The sequence below is a fragment of the Hemiscyllium ocellatum genome, chromosome 16, assembly GCF_020745735.1.
Source record: "Hemiscyllium ocellatum isolate sHemOce1 chromosome 16, sHemOce1.pat.X.cur, whole genome shotgun sequence".
Taxonomy (NCBI): domain Eukaryota; kingdom Metazoa; phylum Chordata; class Chondrichthyes; order Orectolobiformes; family Hemiscylliidae; genus Hemiscyllium; species Hemiscyllium ocellatum.
Genome location: NC_083416.1, coordinates 36,830,811 through 36,847,218, shown reverse-complemented (window position 1 = coordinate 36,847,218; position 16,408 = coordinate 36,830,811). Strand labels below are relative to the sequence as shown.

The following is a 16,408-nucleotide window of genomic DNA, read 5'->3' as shown; positions in this document are numbered from 1 at the left end:
CTGATGATTCTGTTTGTTAGCGAATCCTCTATCCAAGTTAGAAGCTGCTTTATAGCTAGGGTTCCACAAAAACCCTTTCAACTAGCCTCAAGTCATCCAGGTAGCCAAGGTAATAAACCTTGAAATTAGATGATTGAACTTTAGAGTTGTAACTACAGGAAGCCTTATCAAGAACTCTTCACTTTACTACAACTTCACTCAAACTTTAAACTACTTAAGGTATCACATCTGTCATAAAACAATTCTTAATCTTTTCATGGGAAATGAATGAGTAAAACATTACAATATTCTTGGGATGAATGAATGAGAATAAATATCCTGTGTCAATAAGTAAGATTAACATTCAAAGAACTTGATGTAGGGATAATTTAATTGGGACACTTACTCCAAGGATACCTCTGATGTACAAAAATACTGACCATAAAGTAAGAACCAAATCAGTTTGCCAGCATCTTGTGAAATTGTCAACGTCAGTTCATTTAAATAGAAACTGGATACATAATATTCCATTCTATCATTCTATGTAACGTGCATATTAAAAATCAAAATTCCAAGAAAGTCATTAATTACAAATAACTTAGAGCAAACTTTTTTTGTACTTGTGGCACTCTCAATTGGAAAATTTTATTCTATTAAAGTAAACAATTTATCAACTTATGGTAAACATTTTCTATTGTAAACAAAATTTGCATTTTTCATAAGTTTATAAAAACAGTAATTTAAATGAAAAACAGTCACCTGGCAATTCCACAAAAATTGACTACACAACATTTGATTATCAAACTTGCAACATGCATTGTTATAAAATACTTTTAACAGTCTGGTAATAATACAACAAACACTGAGGAAATAAATGGGAATTCTGACCCTAAATTAGAAAACAAAATATTGGGCATCAATGGCAGGGTTAAGACATGGAAAAAGACTGGCTTAAAAGAAGATGAAATATTTTGTCAAATGATGTGTATTTTCCAACTTTTTTTTAAAGTCATGGCTTTAACACTTTTAGGTTGTCAAAGTCCTTAACTTTAAAAATAAAAATCATTGTTAATTGAAGGAAAGCAAACTGTTCAATTTTCCATATCTAATATAATGAATAACGTAGGTTGAACAATGAGATTAATTTCACCAAATAAGTCTTTACATTAGAATTGTCAAAAATGTAACCTCACACTTAACGACAAAACTCAGGTGTTACCTTGGAAGGTAGTTGCACCTAAGAACTGAAAAAGTTAAATACATATACCAATATCCTTTCTGGTAAATATAATCATTACTTTCTTCTCTGCCAATTTAGCTGAATAAATTATGAAAATATAAATTAAGTAATAAGGTGTTATTTAGTAAGTAAATTTCCAACGACCCTTAGAAATGTTAGTTGATGTTTGTTCAGTTTTTCTGTGAAATCAGTTGAATGATGAGTTCCTTAACATCGTGGATACTTTTAGGGACCTGTGTTCCATCCTCGGTGACATTAGTTGCCATGAGGAAAAGTTTTTGTTCATAATTCAGGTCATGGAGTAGAAGTTTTCTATGAAGATCAGAAACAGAAAGAGCTCCATCAAGGTCCTATGAAGAACATTGGTAAAGGGATTGAAATAATGGTTACAAAGCTTTTTACTGAAGTAGTTGATGAATACAGCAAATCTTCAGGTGTTAAGTAGAAATGTGGAATTCGTCAAATGTAATAAATACTAATTAAAAACACTAAACCTGTTATAATAGAATAGTCAGCAAGATTCCATAAAGGGTCATAGAGGACCAACCTTCTTGAACTCCAATAATAGGCTGTTTGGTATTACATTGTAGTCTGCACATATTCTGAATGACAGCATTATGTTATGTCAGGTGAGTAATGAACTGGCTAAGAAAAGTGAGAAGGGAGAAAATGTAATTATTTCAGTTGATACATTATGGGTAATGGTGTTTCCTCCCACCTTTTACGTAACTGCATCATGTATCCTTTTCAAGACTTGTTTAAAAATTACATGAACAGTTTTACCAAAGATACCAATTTGGGATAATGCAGGATAGAATACAGGCAAGTATTTTTGAGTGAGATAGTTTAGAGGAGCTAACCCAGAATCTGTCATTCCGATGCATTCTGAAGTATTAAGATTATAAATGAGAGTTTCAGTTGAAGGCAGAAGAACATAAGCAATAACAGAATTTGAAGTAGGTAGTCTTTGTAATGATGATGATTTGGGATGGAAAGCTATCTTCACTGTTGGAAAGATCATCAAGTTTGTAAGCTGACCAGTTCTGTATGTGGTAATAACTGCGTGAGGGATATAATGCAGTAATGACAGTATGGAGCCTGAACCAGAAGATCAAGTAGAAGGTCTAAGCCTTCCTAATGTTTAGATAGAGGAAATGAAGGCTCTTCAAAAATTGGGGTGTCAACTCAATCGCATGGAGACAACAAGAATTTAGAGCCATGGAGGAATTGGGTAAAGTTTGTAAACAAGTGGAAACTGAGTCTTGTGCTATAAGTGGTGTAACAGGAGGCAATGTGTAGATCAGGAAGAGGATAAGACCAAGGATAAAATTCTAGGGCATATCTCAAGGAAATCTTGTAAAAGGGAGGAAAGCTAGTTAGGATGATACATAGCTTGAAAGGGAACAGGTAGTGGTGTTTCCATGCTTCTGCTGCACTTGTACTTCTACCTGCTCAGTGATCTGAGGTTTGAAAAGGTGTTATTGAAGGAACCTTGGTAGCTTCCTGTAATACGTTTTGAATATTAATCTACTCAGAGTCAATGAGGCAGAAGAGATGCAGACCGAAGGACACAGCCTTAGAATAAAGTGAAGACTCTTTAGAATGTAGGGAAGGAGAAACTTCTTCAGCCAGAGAGTGGTTAATCTGTGGAATTCATTACCAGATCTTTGGATATATTTAAAACAGAGATAAAAGTTCTTGATGATCATGGGGATCAAAGGTTACAGGGAGAAAGCAGACAATGGGGCTGAAATATCGTATCAGAATGATTGAATGGCAGAGCAGACTCGATGGGCCGAGTGGCCTAATTTCTGCTCCTGTATCTAATGATCTTCTGGCCAAGATCTAACTAAAAGACAGACCGAGTGGCCTACAACTGTTCTTGGGTTAAGTTGATAGATGGGTGCAGGTTGCTTTGTCCTGGATGGGGTGAACTTTCTTTGAATGTTTTTGGAGCTGCACTTCATCAGACAAATGGAAAGTATTTCATGATACTCCAGATTTGTGCCTCATACACAGAAGGATGGGCTTCGGGGAGCCAGGAGGAGATATTCTTGCATTAGAACTCTCGGACCTGTTCTGGAAGCCAGAGTTTTTACATGTTCAGTCCAGTTCAATTTCTGGTCAATGGTAACCTCCAGAATATTGACATTAGAGAATCAGTGATGGTACACTACTTACTGTCTAAAGGAAATGGTTATATTTTCTCTTATTGGAGATGGTTATTGCCTAGCATTTGTGGGGTAATGCCAATTATCAGTCCAAATTTAGATGGTGTTCATGTTTTGCTGCATTTGAACATGGACTGCTTCAATATCCAAGTTGCAAATAGTGCTACACATTGTTTAATCATCAGTTAACATTCCCCCTTTAGACTTCATGATAGAGGGAACATTATTGATGAAACAGCAGAAGATGTTTGTCCTTGAGCATTACTCTGCGGAACTCCTGCACTGATTAAGATTTCAATAACGACTACCCTCTTCCTTGTGGCAAGTATAGTTTCAATCAATAGAAAGTTTCCTTTGATTCCCAGCAACTTCAGTTTTACCAAAGCTTCTTGATGATGTATTTGCTAAAATACTGTCTTGATGTAAAAGACAGTCACTCTCATGAGAATGTATCAGCCACAAATTTGGAAAGTTGAAGAGATTCTCAGCCAATATGCTGTGTATCATACATTTTCATTTCATAGATCCTGGAGATTAATTATTTCTCATGAGTGAGACAAGGAAGCTTGCTACTCAATAGTCCATTCTAATTTCCCCTATCCTTCCACCCACACAATAGAAGATCTCAAAACACAGATTACCTGTTTATTTGCTAACACCACTAGTGGCAGCATTAGATCTTCTTTGAGCAGCCGATGCAGCTCCTGTCCAGCAAGAGGTAAACGTTCCTGGTCTGCAGAATCCACCACATAAATCAACATGTGTGCTTTGTTCAGATATAGATTCCAGTATGAGCGCAAGTTGCAGCTACCACCAACTACAAAATAAAAATGGATCTTCAAGAATTAAATATTGCAGTTTTAGATTTAACAATAAAACAGAAGTTTTTAAGCAAGGGAAAATGAAGATAAAATATAATAAGCCAAACTATATAATTCAAATTTGAAGGTTTTCAAATATGGTAAAATGTAAGCCCATTAATTATTAAAATCCTCCTGTATAGTAATCACACTGGAGAGAATTCCCTTCTCTTTCACATCAATAGTGCTTAAATTAACTGTGACTTCAATGACCTATCTTGAGAACCTGATAGGCTCTTTCTGCAATATTTATGCATTTAATGTAGACTTTCTTAACTTCAAATAAACTCTTCAGATTTTAACCAAACTCTTCTGGTCTGGAACTTTTAAACTAAGCTCCTTATGATGACGTAACCTTTTTCTCAATAGTCTTAAACTACCTTCTTTTCTCAGGAGCAAATGTTTTAAATCTAGCTTTAGCAAAGACTCCTGCAAATCTGCCCAAACTGAAACAGAAAAAGTTTTTTTTTCTTTAGAGAACAAACAAACCGATCTCCAACCTTGTAAACTGAACCCAATGTAAAACTGTTTACTTAGTTTGCTGTTAAACTCTTCCCTAATTACTCTCCAGGAAGTTTCTCTCTTGAATACTGTTAATCACAGTTGGCTACAGAATTACTTAAAAGCTAATCATTATACCCCTTCAGATACATAGAAAATCCACTAATTCAAATCCTATATTAAAAATATAGATAAATCATACACTTTACATCACATTGCATTCAGGGGTGTTAGGGCATTACAAGTCAAGGTATATCAGTTTGCGCCAAGATATAGCCTGTCAAATTTTGATTTAACTGAAATTTATGGAGACTACAAGATGAGAGGCTCACCAGGAGAGCAATGGAATAACTGAGCCTACAATAATGCACGAATCCGAAACTCTGGATCAAAGCTCATTTCATCCTGACACATTGACCGGGATGATAATGAAATTGTTGCTGAGGGTATCGGGCTGTGAATCCTCAATGTTGCCGATATTTACTGGAGAACTTTCACCTAAAGCCAGCTGAATAGTTCATCCCAGTTTTTGTTGCAAAGAAATCCATGATCTCCTAGCACTCACTGCAGGTTAATACACTATTGAATAATGGAGAATGGTAGGATAATGGATCCCCTATGTTTGTTATTCAAGATGGTCCCACAGTAATGGCCAATTTTGAAAGATGATACTGAGATCTGAAGTGAGAGTTTAACATGATCAAGACAAATCTAGCTAAGCTGGTTGTTTGTCAATATATGTAATGTAAACCTTCAAATGCAACAAAATCTGTATACGACAAATTTTCATAGATGTAATTGATGTGAATGACCACTTTATAAAGTATGTTTATCTACATTGAAATGAGTAGGGGTAATCCAGATTTTGATTTACTGCATTATAAATGTTTTACATCAAGTTTCTGTTCTTCAAAAGATAGCTAAGAATTCAACAGAACCCACATTCCTTACAGCCTGATGTTAACAGTCTTTCTTTCAAATGCTTCCCATAAATGGTTTAAACTGTCCAAGAAATTAAATTTGGATATTTCTTAGGTCTACGAATACATGAATAAATCTATGCCCCCAGTCAGTGATCCCTCCATCAAAAGGAAAAAGTTTCTTCCTGCCTACCCTACGTCCCTCAGTTTTATACTTAATCAATTTCCCTCTGCTCTAAAGGGAAACAAGCTCAGTCTGTCCAATCTCTCTTCAAACTGAAACACTCCAGCCCAAGCAACAATCCTTGTAAATCTCTCTGCACCCTTTCCAGTGCAGTGACATTCCTCTTATAAATCCCTCCTATAAATGTGGATTTGTACTGTATGGCAAACTGAACCATAAAGATTTACATGATACCAACGGTACCCTGCATATAGCTCAGCAGTTGCATGAAAGAAAAGCACACAAACCCATCTGTTTTTAGAAAATGACAGTTATAGAGCCACCAGAAAGATCAACACAATAACAAACTTTGTTGATGGGTTACATACACTGTACAGGTCATTCTGTTATAACGCACGTTTTGTTCATGCAAATTCACTGTAATATGATTGATAAATTGGGGAAACTTTCTAAAGTGCAAACTTTTAAAACATGTGTTGGCTGTAATGTGATTACATCACCAACACTTTAAGCGCTGTTTCTAAAGTGCAATTTTTCTATAATGCCAGGTTGCACAAGAATGCAATCATCATGTTTTAGAAGAATTATCTGTAGTTTGTATGCTATAACATATAGTCATGGAATTATACCAGTCAAATACATGCATTTTTTAAAAGAAGGCTAAAGTCGTTACACTTGTGATTCTATTTCTCCAACGTCTTTTCAGTATTTACATTAATATTTATTTCTTACAGATGTCAAATAAGTAGGAGCCCTGCATCTTCATAGCCTGACATCGATAATTAAGATGTGTATATTCCAAATATGCTATCACAATCCATGTATATATGTGCAGTTGCAATTATGTCCTATTTTCTAGGAGAAAAGCTCCTGTTTTCTGCCTGTGTAAGTTTTTGTAAAATTCAGAAGATTCAACTAATTCAGCTAATCTTAGTGAGAAAGAAGGACAAGGTATCTATCTGCAGATTATCTATTCAAAACAAAGAAGGTGCTTTAAACAATAAGAAATCAGAAAATTGCCTTGCACAAACAGCAAAAAACTATTCACAAATAATCACTGACATGAGCACAATTCCCTACTTTGTCATTTTTTTAAAAAACAGATTTACAACAGAGATTAGGAATCTTAGTGATGCACAGCGCATGTATCAGAAATTTTTAAACCATCTTTATCATTGAAAATATTCAAACAAACTTTGCAGAAATGTAATAAAAAATAAACAGGTATTGAGTCAAAATAGTACCCATTTTGAACATGCACAAGGTTGACTTCACACAGTGGTGACACTGACCACAAATGCAGCCTATCAACATCAAATAAATTACCCAATAACTTCTACATCATCAATCAAACAAGCTAAAGATCTCAGATGATATTGTTACCCAAATTATACCCCTCACTAATGTTTTAGTGAATAAGTGTTTACTATTTTAGATATCTCCAAAGACTCTGCACACCTCAAAATAACTTACTATCACATATGATCTCCAACAACATTCTAAAAAGGCACTGCAGATGCTAGAGATCGGAAACAAAATGCTTCTTGACACTGACATTTTTTTTTCAAATGCATTGTGGTATTTCATTTTCTTTTTCATTAACTCAATGGTTCTCAATGAACCCAGCCCTTTTCATTATTAATAACTTTACAAATTGCTAATGCCTTGAATTCTTTGGAAAAGTATTGAATGTTGTGTTCAGCAGCTTCTTTCATTGACCATACATTCAGTGTATGTAATACAGCCATTTATTCCTCAATACCCAAATCGCTATATTTGGAGTCCTGTTCTGCTTAATGGAAGAAAGTTCTCCTTCAGTTCTTCAGAAATTTAGTTTCCTACCTCTCTCACTTGTCTTACTAGCATCAGTACTTTTGAAGTTCCACCACTACCTCTTCATTTGTCGCAGTCTTGGATATTTTCTAATCAACCCGTTTAGATACGTTATGCGTACCTCTGGAGGAGGTAACCTTGCAATCAATTCTGATCTCAAAAACACTGCCATATCTTTACAGTTTTCTCCAAGAAGCTGTTTTTCCTTCTTGGTGCCAAGTACTATTTTTGTTCAGGGCTTGAACTATGCTCCAATATCTTAGAAAACTCTTTCAGAATTCTCAAGCATATGGAAAGACCTGGTCATCTGAAATGTAATTTCTTTTACCTCTAATCTTTCTGTCAAACATTTATTTGGCTATCTTAAATAATGAATATCATTGTGTACAGGGTTAACTGTTCCTTACAAACTAAAATTTCCATTTTGCCAATTTTTCCTGCCCTTCAACATCAATGTTGAAATTAATTAAATGTACCATTTATCAGCAAAAGCAAAGCTGTACACTGTTTACCTTCCTACAACCTAGACTTGTAAAAACACATTTTGGCTTCACCAATCACTGGTATTTTAGCTCTTCACTGAATGAAGTGATGTAACCTTTCACCGTGACTCCTCAATTATTATTTTGCATCTTATTATCAATTTCACCTGGCAGGATTGTCAATACTCAATCCATTTCAATCCCATAACTTTTCCAGTAGATGACAACAATTTGTACTTGTATTGCACCTTTAAAATAATAAATTACTCCAAGACACTTCATAGGAGCATTGTAAAACAAAGTAAAAATAACATACAGTACATTATATAGAAGACATCAGGTCAGGTGAACAAAAGCTTAGACAAAGAAATATGTCCTAAAAAAAAAACTTTTAAAAAAAGACAACTCTTCTTGATCATACAGCCTGTTACAGTGCTGAATGAAGAATATTATACTCACTCTCAAGGAAGTTCAATTTACAGCCTTCTGTATGAATGCAGACTGCATTAAAGCCTTGGGTGGGTGATGTACTATGCTTCACTGTGCGAGTAGCCAAACAATTGAGAATGCTGGATTTCCCAGCACCATCTAAACCAAGAACCAGAATCTGCTTTTCTCTGGGCTGACTCTGTTTGAAAAACAAAACAGCCTTTGCAATCAAATAAAAACAAGTCAAATCAATTAAACCACAAGATGTAGTGCATAAAAACTAGCTAAGTAACTTGGGGACAAAGCTTAGAGGAGAGATGATGCTTTAGAAATTGGTTCTTCCATCATCAATATACTTTAGAAATGCAAACCTTAACATACCTACTGTGAAATGCTTTTAATTTATCCCACTTTCATTACTTAAACTTACCATTCCCTTAGGAGATAATTAACACTAGATGCTGAGACATGTTATGGATTATTTTGTATCCAACAATGGAGAGATTGTATAGAAGTCTCTGTTCAGCCACACAACAGATTAAACCAATAAATATAGCAAACATTGCACAGGATTTGTGCTGCAGTTCTATCCTGCACAGCACAGAAAGAAAAAATACCTAATGCTATTGTTTGCTTTTCTCCCACTACAAGTTACATTGTGTTTGAATCCATGCCCTACCCCTTCATTTATAAAAGGAAAACAATAAAGAAATTTGAAAATTTTAAAGAGAAAGCACTTTAGGTTCCAAAGTATGAAAAGAAAAATGAATCTGTTTAAAAGTAATGAGATAGGTTGTAAGCCTTTCAACTTTTCTCCTCAGCTTCTCTATAATCAATTTATTGCTGAGGATATTTTCCACCTGCATTTAAGCAAAAACAAAGGAAAAAAGAAAAGAAATGTGAGAAAGGAAGTGAAATTACAACTGAAAGAAAATTTTCCTGAAAGCAAATCATTATGCTGGGAGCTGTGGAGTTGAAAGATAGACATGAATATTTAAAACAAAGAAAGACAACTGAGTTTGGGCTCTGAAAACTGCTCTGGTGGTTCAGTTCAAAACTGTGTTCCTTCATGCTTAACTAGGCCACAGATTTTCCCTGATATAATCCCTGATTACATTCAATTTATAGAATTAAAAATGAAGAAAGTACAGAGGTGACCATTTAGCCTATTGTCTAGATTAGAATGGTGCTGGAAAAGCACAGCAGTTCAGGCAGCATTCAAGGAGCAGGAAAATCGACGTTTCGGGCAAAAGCCCTTCAAGCTGTATTCCTGATGAAGAATTTTTGCCAAAAACATCAATTTTCCTGCTCCTTGGATGCTGCCTGAAATGCTGTGCTTTTCTAGCACCATTCTAATATAGACTCTGGTTTCCAGCATCTGCAATCATGGTTTTTGAACCATTTAGCCTATAGTGTCTATTCCAGCTTTCTACAAGAGCAATTCAGCTAAACCAACTTCGAATTTCTTCCATTTGGCTGCTTATCTAGTTGCCTTTTGAAAGCCATGATTAAATCTGCCTCCATTACTCTCTCAAACTTTGCATTCCAGAACCAGTATGCTGTGGAGACACTTTTTCTCTCATGTGTTCATTGACAAAATAACCAATCGTCTTAAAATTAATGTCATTTGCTTCTTGACCTTCCTGCCAGTGTGAACAATGTTTCTGCTTAGATCCTTCGTGACTTTGAGCATTATTGTGTTGAATCTCCTCTCAAGCTTCTCTTCTCTCCTTACTTTTGTACTCTATGCCTCTATTTCTGAAACAGTTTCCCATGTCTTCTTAGCCACTTTATCAATCTGCCCTGTCCCCTTCAATGTGTACACGTATCTCAAAATCTGTTCCTGAAGCCCCTTTAAAATTGGACTCTTTATTGTATATAATCCCATTCTTCCAAACAAAATATGTCACTTTACACTTCTCCACATTAAATTTCAACTGCCACATGTCCACCCATTCCATCAGTAAATTACCACTTGAATTTTGTCACTGTCCTCCACACAGTTCACAATACTTCCAAGTTTTGATTCATATGCAAATTTTGAAATTGTACCCTTTTGCATTCAAGGAGAAAGTGAGCACAACAGATGCTGGAGATCAGAATCAAGACTAGAGTGGTACTGGAAAAGCACAACATGTCAGGCAGCATCTGAGGAGCAGGAAAATCGATGTGTCAGGCAAAAGCCCTCCATTAGGAATGAGGTTGGCAGCCTCATGCGTAGAGAGATAAAATGAGGCGGGGGGGGGGGACCGACTGAACACTGGCATTTTCTACAAACCCATCAACACCCACAGCTACCTGAATTACACCTCCTCCCACAAAAATGCTATCCATTATTCCCAATTACAACACATCCATCACACCTGCTCCCAGAAGGACCAGTTCCATAACAGACCACATCAGATGGCCTCCTTCTTTAAAGACCACAATGTCCCCACCAACATGATTTGATGATGCCCTCCAGTGCATCTCATCCACGTCCTGCACCTCTGACCTTGAACCCCACCCCTCCAACCGCAACAAGAACAGAGCCCCGCTGTCAGAGTCATTGCGATGTACAGCACAGAAACAGACCCTTTGGTCCAACTCGTCCATGCAGACTAGATATCCCAAATCAATCTAGTCCCACCTGCCAGCACCCAGCCCATATCCCTCAAAACCCTTCCGATTCATATACCCATCCAGATGCCTTTAAATGCTGCAATTGTTCCAGCCTCCATCACGTCCTCTGACAGCTCATTCCATACACGCACCATCCTCTGCATGAAAAGGTTGCCCCTTAGGTCTCTTTTATATCTTTCCCCTCTCACCCTAAACTAAATGCCCTCTTGTTCTGGACTCCCCCACTCCAGGGAAAAGACTTTGTCTATTTATCCTATCCATGCCCCTCATGACTTTATAAACTTCTATGGAGGTCACCCCTCAGCCGCCGATGCTCCAGGGAAAACAGACCCAGCCCGTTCAGCCTCTCCCTATAGTTCAAATCCTCGAACACTGGCAACATCCTTGGAAATCTTTTCTGAACCCTTTCAAGTTTCACAACACCTTTCTGATAGGAAGGAGACCAGATTTGCACACGTTTCAAAAGTGGCCTAACCAATGTCCTGTACAGCCGCAACATGACCTCCCAATGTCTGTACTCAACACTTTGACCAATAAAGGAAAGCATTTCAAACGCCTTCTTCACTCTCCTGTCCACCTGCAACTCCACTTTCAAGGAGCTATGAACCTACACTCCAAGGTCTTTTTTTGTTCAGCAACACTCCTTAGGACTTTACCATTAAGTATATAAGTCCTGCTAAGATTTGCTTTCCCAAAATGCAGCAACTCACATTTATATAAATTACACTCCATCTGCCACTTCTCAGCCCATTGGCCCATCTGATCAAGATCCCGTTGTAACTGGAGGTAACCTTCCTCGCAGTCCTCACCTTCTACCCCAATCTCAGCATACATCACATCATCCTCCGCCATTTCTGCCACCTCCAAATGGACCCCACCACCACAGATATATTTCCCTCCCACCCCTATCTGCTTTCCATAAAGACCATATCCTCCGTGACTACCTCATCAGGCCCACGCCCGCTAATAACCCACCCTTCCCTCCTGGTACCTTCCCCTGACCCCGCAGGAATCGCAAAACCTGCGCCCACACGCCCCCCCCCCCCCCCCCCCCCCATCTCCATCCTAGGCCCCAGAAGGAGTTTTCCACATCTAAAGTTTCATCTTCACGTCATTTACTGTATCAGTTGTTCCCGATGCGGTCTCCTCTACACTGGAGCGCACTTGCAGAGCACTTCAGAGAACATTTCTGGGACATCCGCACCAATCAACCCCATCGTTCCGTGGCCAACCACTTCAACTCCCTCTCTGCTTGTCCTTGGCAGGTCCCGGGCCTCCTCCATCGCCATTCCCTTACCACTCGACGCCTGGAGGAAGAACATTTCATCTTCCACCTCGGGACCCTTCAACCCCATAGCATTAATATGGATTTCACCAGTTTCCTCATTTCCCCTCCCCCCACCTTACCTCAGTTCCAACCTTCCAGCTCAGCACCATCCTCATGACCTGTCCCATCTGACAATCTTCCTTCCAACCTATCCGCTCCAGCCTCTTTTCTGACCTATCACCTTTACCCCCACCCTCACCCACCTATCGCACTCTCAGCCACCTTCCCCCAACCCAACCCAACCCCCCCAGCCAGCCATCTCTCCATTCCGGAGGCTTCCAGCACCATTCCTGATGAAGGGCTTTTACCCAAAACGTTGATTTTCCTGTTCCCTTTGCACTCATGTCTAGGTAATTGACTGAAATTAAGAAAATAAGTAGTGTACAGAGCCCCAATATGTACTTTCCTCTAGTCCAATAAATAATCATTCACTGCTATCCTATTTGCTGACAGCCAATTTCATAATTGCTAGCAATTTTCCTTTTCTTTCTTGGTTTAAACTTTGTTGGCAAGTCTATTAAGTGTCTTTTTGAAGACCATATGCACCATAGAAAAGTAATTACCCTTGTAAATCCTGTTACTTCATCAATTAGACTTCAATGCAGAGTTGATCACCATGTCACAAACTAGCGTCCTACGAGATGGAAGGTGGTCTTTAACAAATTTGTGTTGGTTTGCCTTAATTAATTTAGACCTGTCTAAAGTACAGGGCAACCCTCACATCCACGGTTTCAGTTACCAGGGGCCTGAACATACTATACGGACCCTTCCAGAACCAGGGACTAGCAGGCTGCCGGGAAGGTAGATTTCCCATTTAAATGAATGGGTACGCTCCTATCCACGGTTGGTCTTGGAATGTATCCCCAGCAGGTATGGGGGGTCAACTAGAAAGCTATAGCTTTCCCAGATGTTTATTTCTAAAAACTTCCCCAAAACTGAGGTTAAATTGACCAACCTTTTCTTTTTCAAAAAGAAGTTGGAATATTTGTAATTCTTCAATTCTCTAGTAACTTCACCATTGTTGAGGATTCCCAGGGAGACTTCCTCCTGATTTTAAACTACTGTGTGGTCACTATCTATAATAGGTCTAAACTAAGTGATCAGAAATATACCCAGGAATTGTGACGGAGTAGTACAGGATATTGACTATAAAATACGATCTGTATCTACAAAGGTATCAGGCTATTGCTTGACTAGCCTATGGGACAATTGATTAGATTCCCCAACAGTACGGAAACAGGCCTTTCGGCCCAGCAAATCCACACTAACCCTCCGAAGAGTAACCCACCCAGACCCATTTCCTTTTGACTAATGCACCTAACACTATGGGCAATTTAGCACAGCCAATTCATCTGACTTGCACATCTTTGGACTGTGGGAGGAAGCTGGAGCACCCAGAGGAAACCCACACAGACACGGGGAGAATGTGCAAACTCCATACAGACAGTCGCCCGAGGCTGGAATCAAATCTAGGTCTCTAGCGTGATGAGGCAGCAGTGCTAACCACTGAGCCACCATGCCGCCCCTTAAAGAAATGCAGGCTCGTCCGGGATTTGAACCCGGAATCTCTCGCAAGTCTACATAGTAGAAGACCCAAAGCGAGAATCGTACCCCTAGACTAATGAGCCACAAAAATCACAATTCTTCTAAAATAGTTTAAATGTCCTCTGGAAAACTATCACCTACTTCAATTATTTCCTCAAAACATTAAATCAGGCACAACAGATCCTTTACGAATCCATATTAGCTTTCTCTAATCAGCCCAATATTCTTTAAGTGCCCAATCATTCCAACGAGAGATTGCAATTTCTTCCCTAGTTCTACAATGCCAACCCATTGCACTCATGTTATCAGGACACTTTCTTTTCAAGACAAATAAATAAATTAAACAGAATGATCGTTTACTCATTTCATAATTTAACTTTGGCATTATCATCCTCTGTAGACAAAATACTACCAGAATAAGAAATATCAATTCAGGAATGAATATGTATTTTAAATAAATATAAACGATTAACATATATAACCAGCTAAACTGAATGAAGTCTATAGTTGTCAAACACTAAAACATAATAAGAATACAAGAACTAGGAACAGGAGTAGGCAACTCATCCCCGAACCTACTCCAACATTTAATGCGATTATGGCTGATCTCCCCTCAATCTGCACTTCAATTTCCTGTCCCCCTCTCCATAATCCTTGGACCCATTACTAAAAAAAAGTCTTTCTCCTTAAATTATTCAATGTGCCAGCATCCACCCCACTCTGAGGTAGCAAATTCCACAGATTCCTTTGAGAGAAACAAATTTCTCCTCAGCTGTTTTAAATCTGCTACTCTTTATCCCACAACTATGAACTCTCATTCTAGATTGCCCCAAATGAAGAAATATATTTTCTACGTCAACTTTATCAATCCCTTTAGCATTGTAAGTCACTCAATTAGATCTTCTCTCATTCTTCCAAATTCCAGAGAGTATAGGCCTCAACTACTCATTCTGTCTTCATAAGACACCCTCACCTCTGGAATGCCCCTAATACAACATCACCCCTCCTCAAGGAAGGGAGCAAAGTTGTACAATACTTCGGGTACAGCATCACTAATACCTTGTACAGAGTTCAACAACAAATCCCACTTTTATACTCTATTTCATTAACAATAAATTCCATTTGTCTTCCTTATTAAAGTGCTTTACCTATACACTAATTTTCTGCAACTCATGCACGAGGACACCCAGATTCTTGGGAACTGAAGCGCTCTCAAAATTTCTCTACATTTAAGATAATAAGAAGTCTTTCCATTCCTCCAACCAAAATTGCGAACTTAAACTTCATTTGCCAAATTTTGGCTTATTCACCTAACTGACTCTAATTCGAAAACATTGTTTAATCAATACTGTTAATTTGTTGTAACTTTCATAGAATCTCGATAGGTGTGGTAGCAGACCATTTGGCCCATCGAATCCATACCCACCCTCCGAAGAGCATCCCACCCAGACCCCGCCCTACCCTTTAACCCTGCATATACACTATGGGCAATTTACCATGACCACATCTACCCACCCTGCACTTCTATGGACTGTGGGAGGAAATCGGGGAGAATATCAGCGTGCAGTTTGCACAGTCACTCGAGAGTGGGATTTAACCCGCATCCCTGGCGCTGTGAAGCAGCAGGGCCACCTCTCACGACTTAAATACATTCAAAACAAATGCAGTTAAACTATTTTATTCTGAATATCAGTAAACCAAAACAAGATCATTTATGGAACCTACATCTCCAAAGGGATTCATCATTCCTCTGTAGATTACAGCCAGAGCTTCTTTAATTCAGTTTGTGTCTGAGCCTGCTAATGCCACCGGAGAAGTGGCTGAGAAGGAGGTGGCTCAGCGAATAATGTCTGTCCCACCTCTTTAATAGGACACTCCAAAAGCATCTTTCAGTTTAATTCTTTGACCATCTCCTTCAATGAATAATGTCTGCCTCGAGCTACTCTTTGTTACAAACATTGTGTTCTCATATTCTGCAAAAATGTATGCTACAAATTTCAATCTTAATAGGATTTGGTATCAACAGCTACCAGTTCCTGTTTCCTCCTTACGCACGAGATAAGTACACGAACCGAACCAGTTCTCTTTTTACCTCTTGGAGAAAGCTGTACTCTTCCTCAGAATGACGCCTGCTGCCGCTGAAATACTTCCACGAGATGAACACAATGCTACCCAAGATTGCAACTAGAGTCCCTATTGCAGCCCCGATATGCCGCAGGTGTGACATTGCTCCCACGTTGCTCACTGAGTAACCGTGGTAAGGCACGTCCCCTCGCTCTCAATCCTGTCAGCACTTAATTGCTTACACGTCACGC

At 38.5% G+C, this 16,408-nt stretch overlaps 1 protein-coding gene across 1 annotated transcript; it reads right to left on the bottom strand.

Annotated features, from left to right (window-relative positions):
* Positions 1 to 1,105: 1,105 nt before the first annotated feature.
* Positions 1,106 to 16,367, bottom strand: LOC132823379 (ADP-ribosylation factor-like protein 9). Its single transcript, XM_060837130.1, has 4 exons — positions 16,186 to 16,367; positions 8,630 to 8,798; positions 4,032 to 4,207; positions 1,106 to 1,569 (listed from the first exon to the last, which is right to left on the bottom strand). Exons 1-4 carry the CDS (start codon positions 16,318 to 16,320, stop codon positions 1,390 to 1,392), a joined length of 660 nt encoding a protein of 219 aa, XP_060693113.1. The 5' UTR covers positions 16,321 to 16,367; the 3' UTR covers positions 1,106 to 1,389.
* Between the last annotated feature and the right edge of the window lie 41 nt (positions 16,368 to 16,408).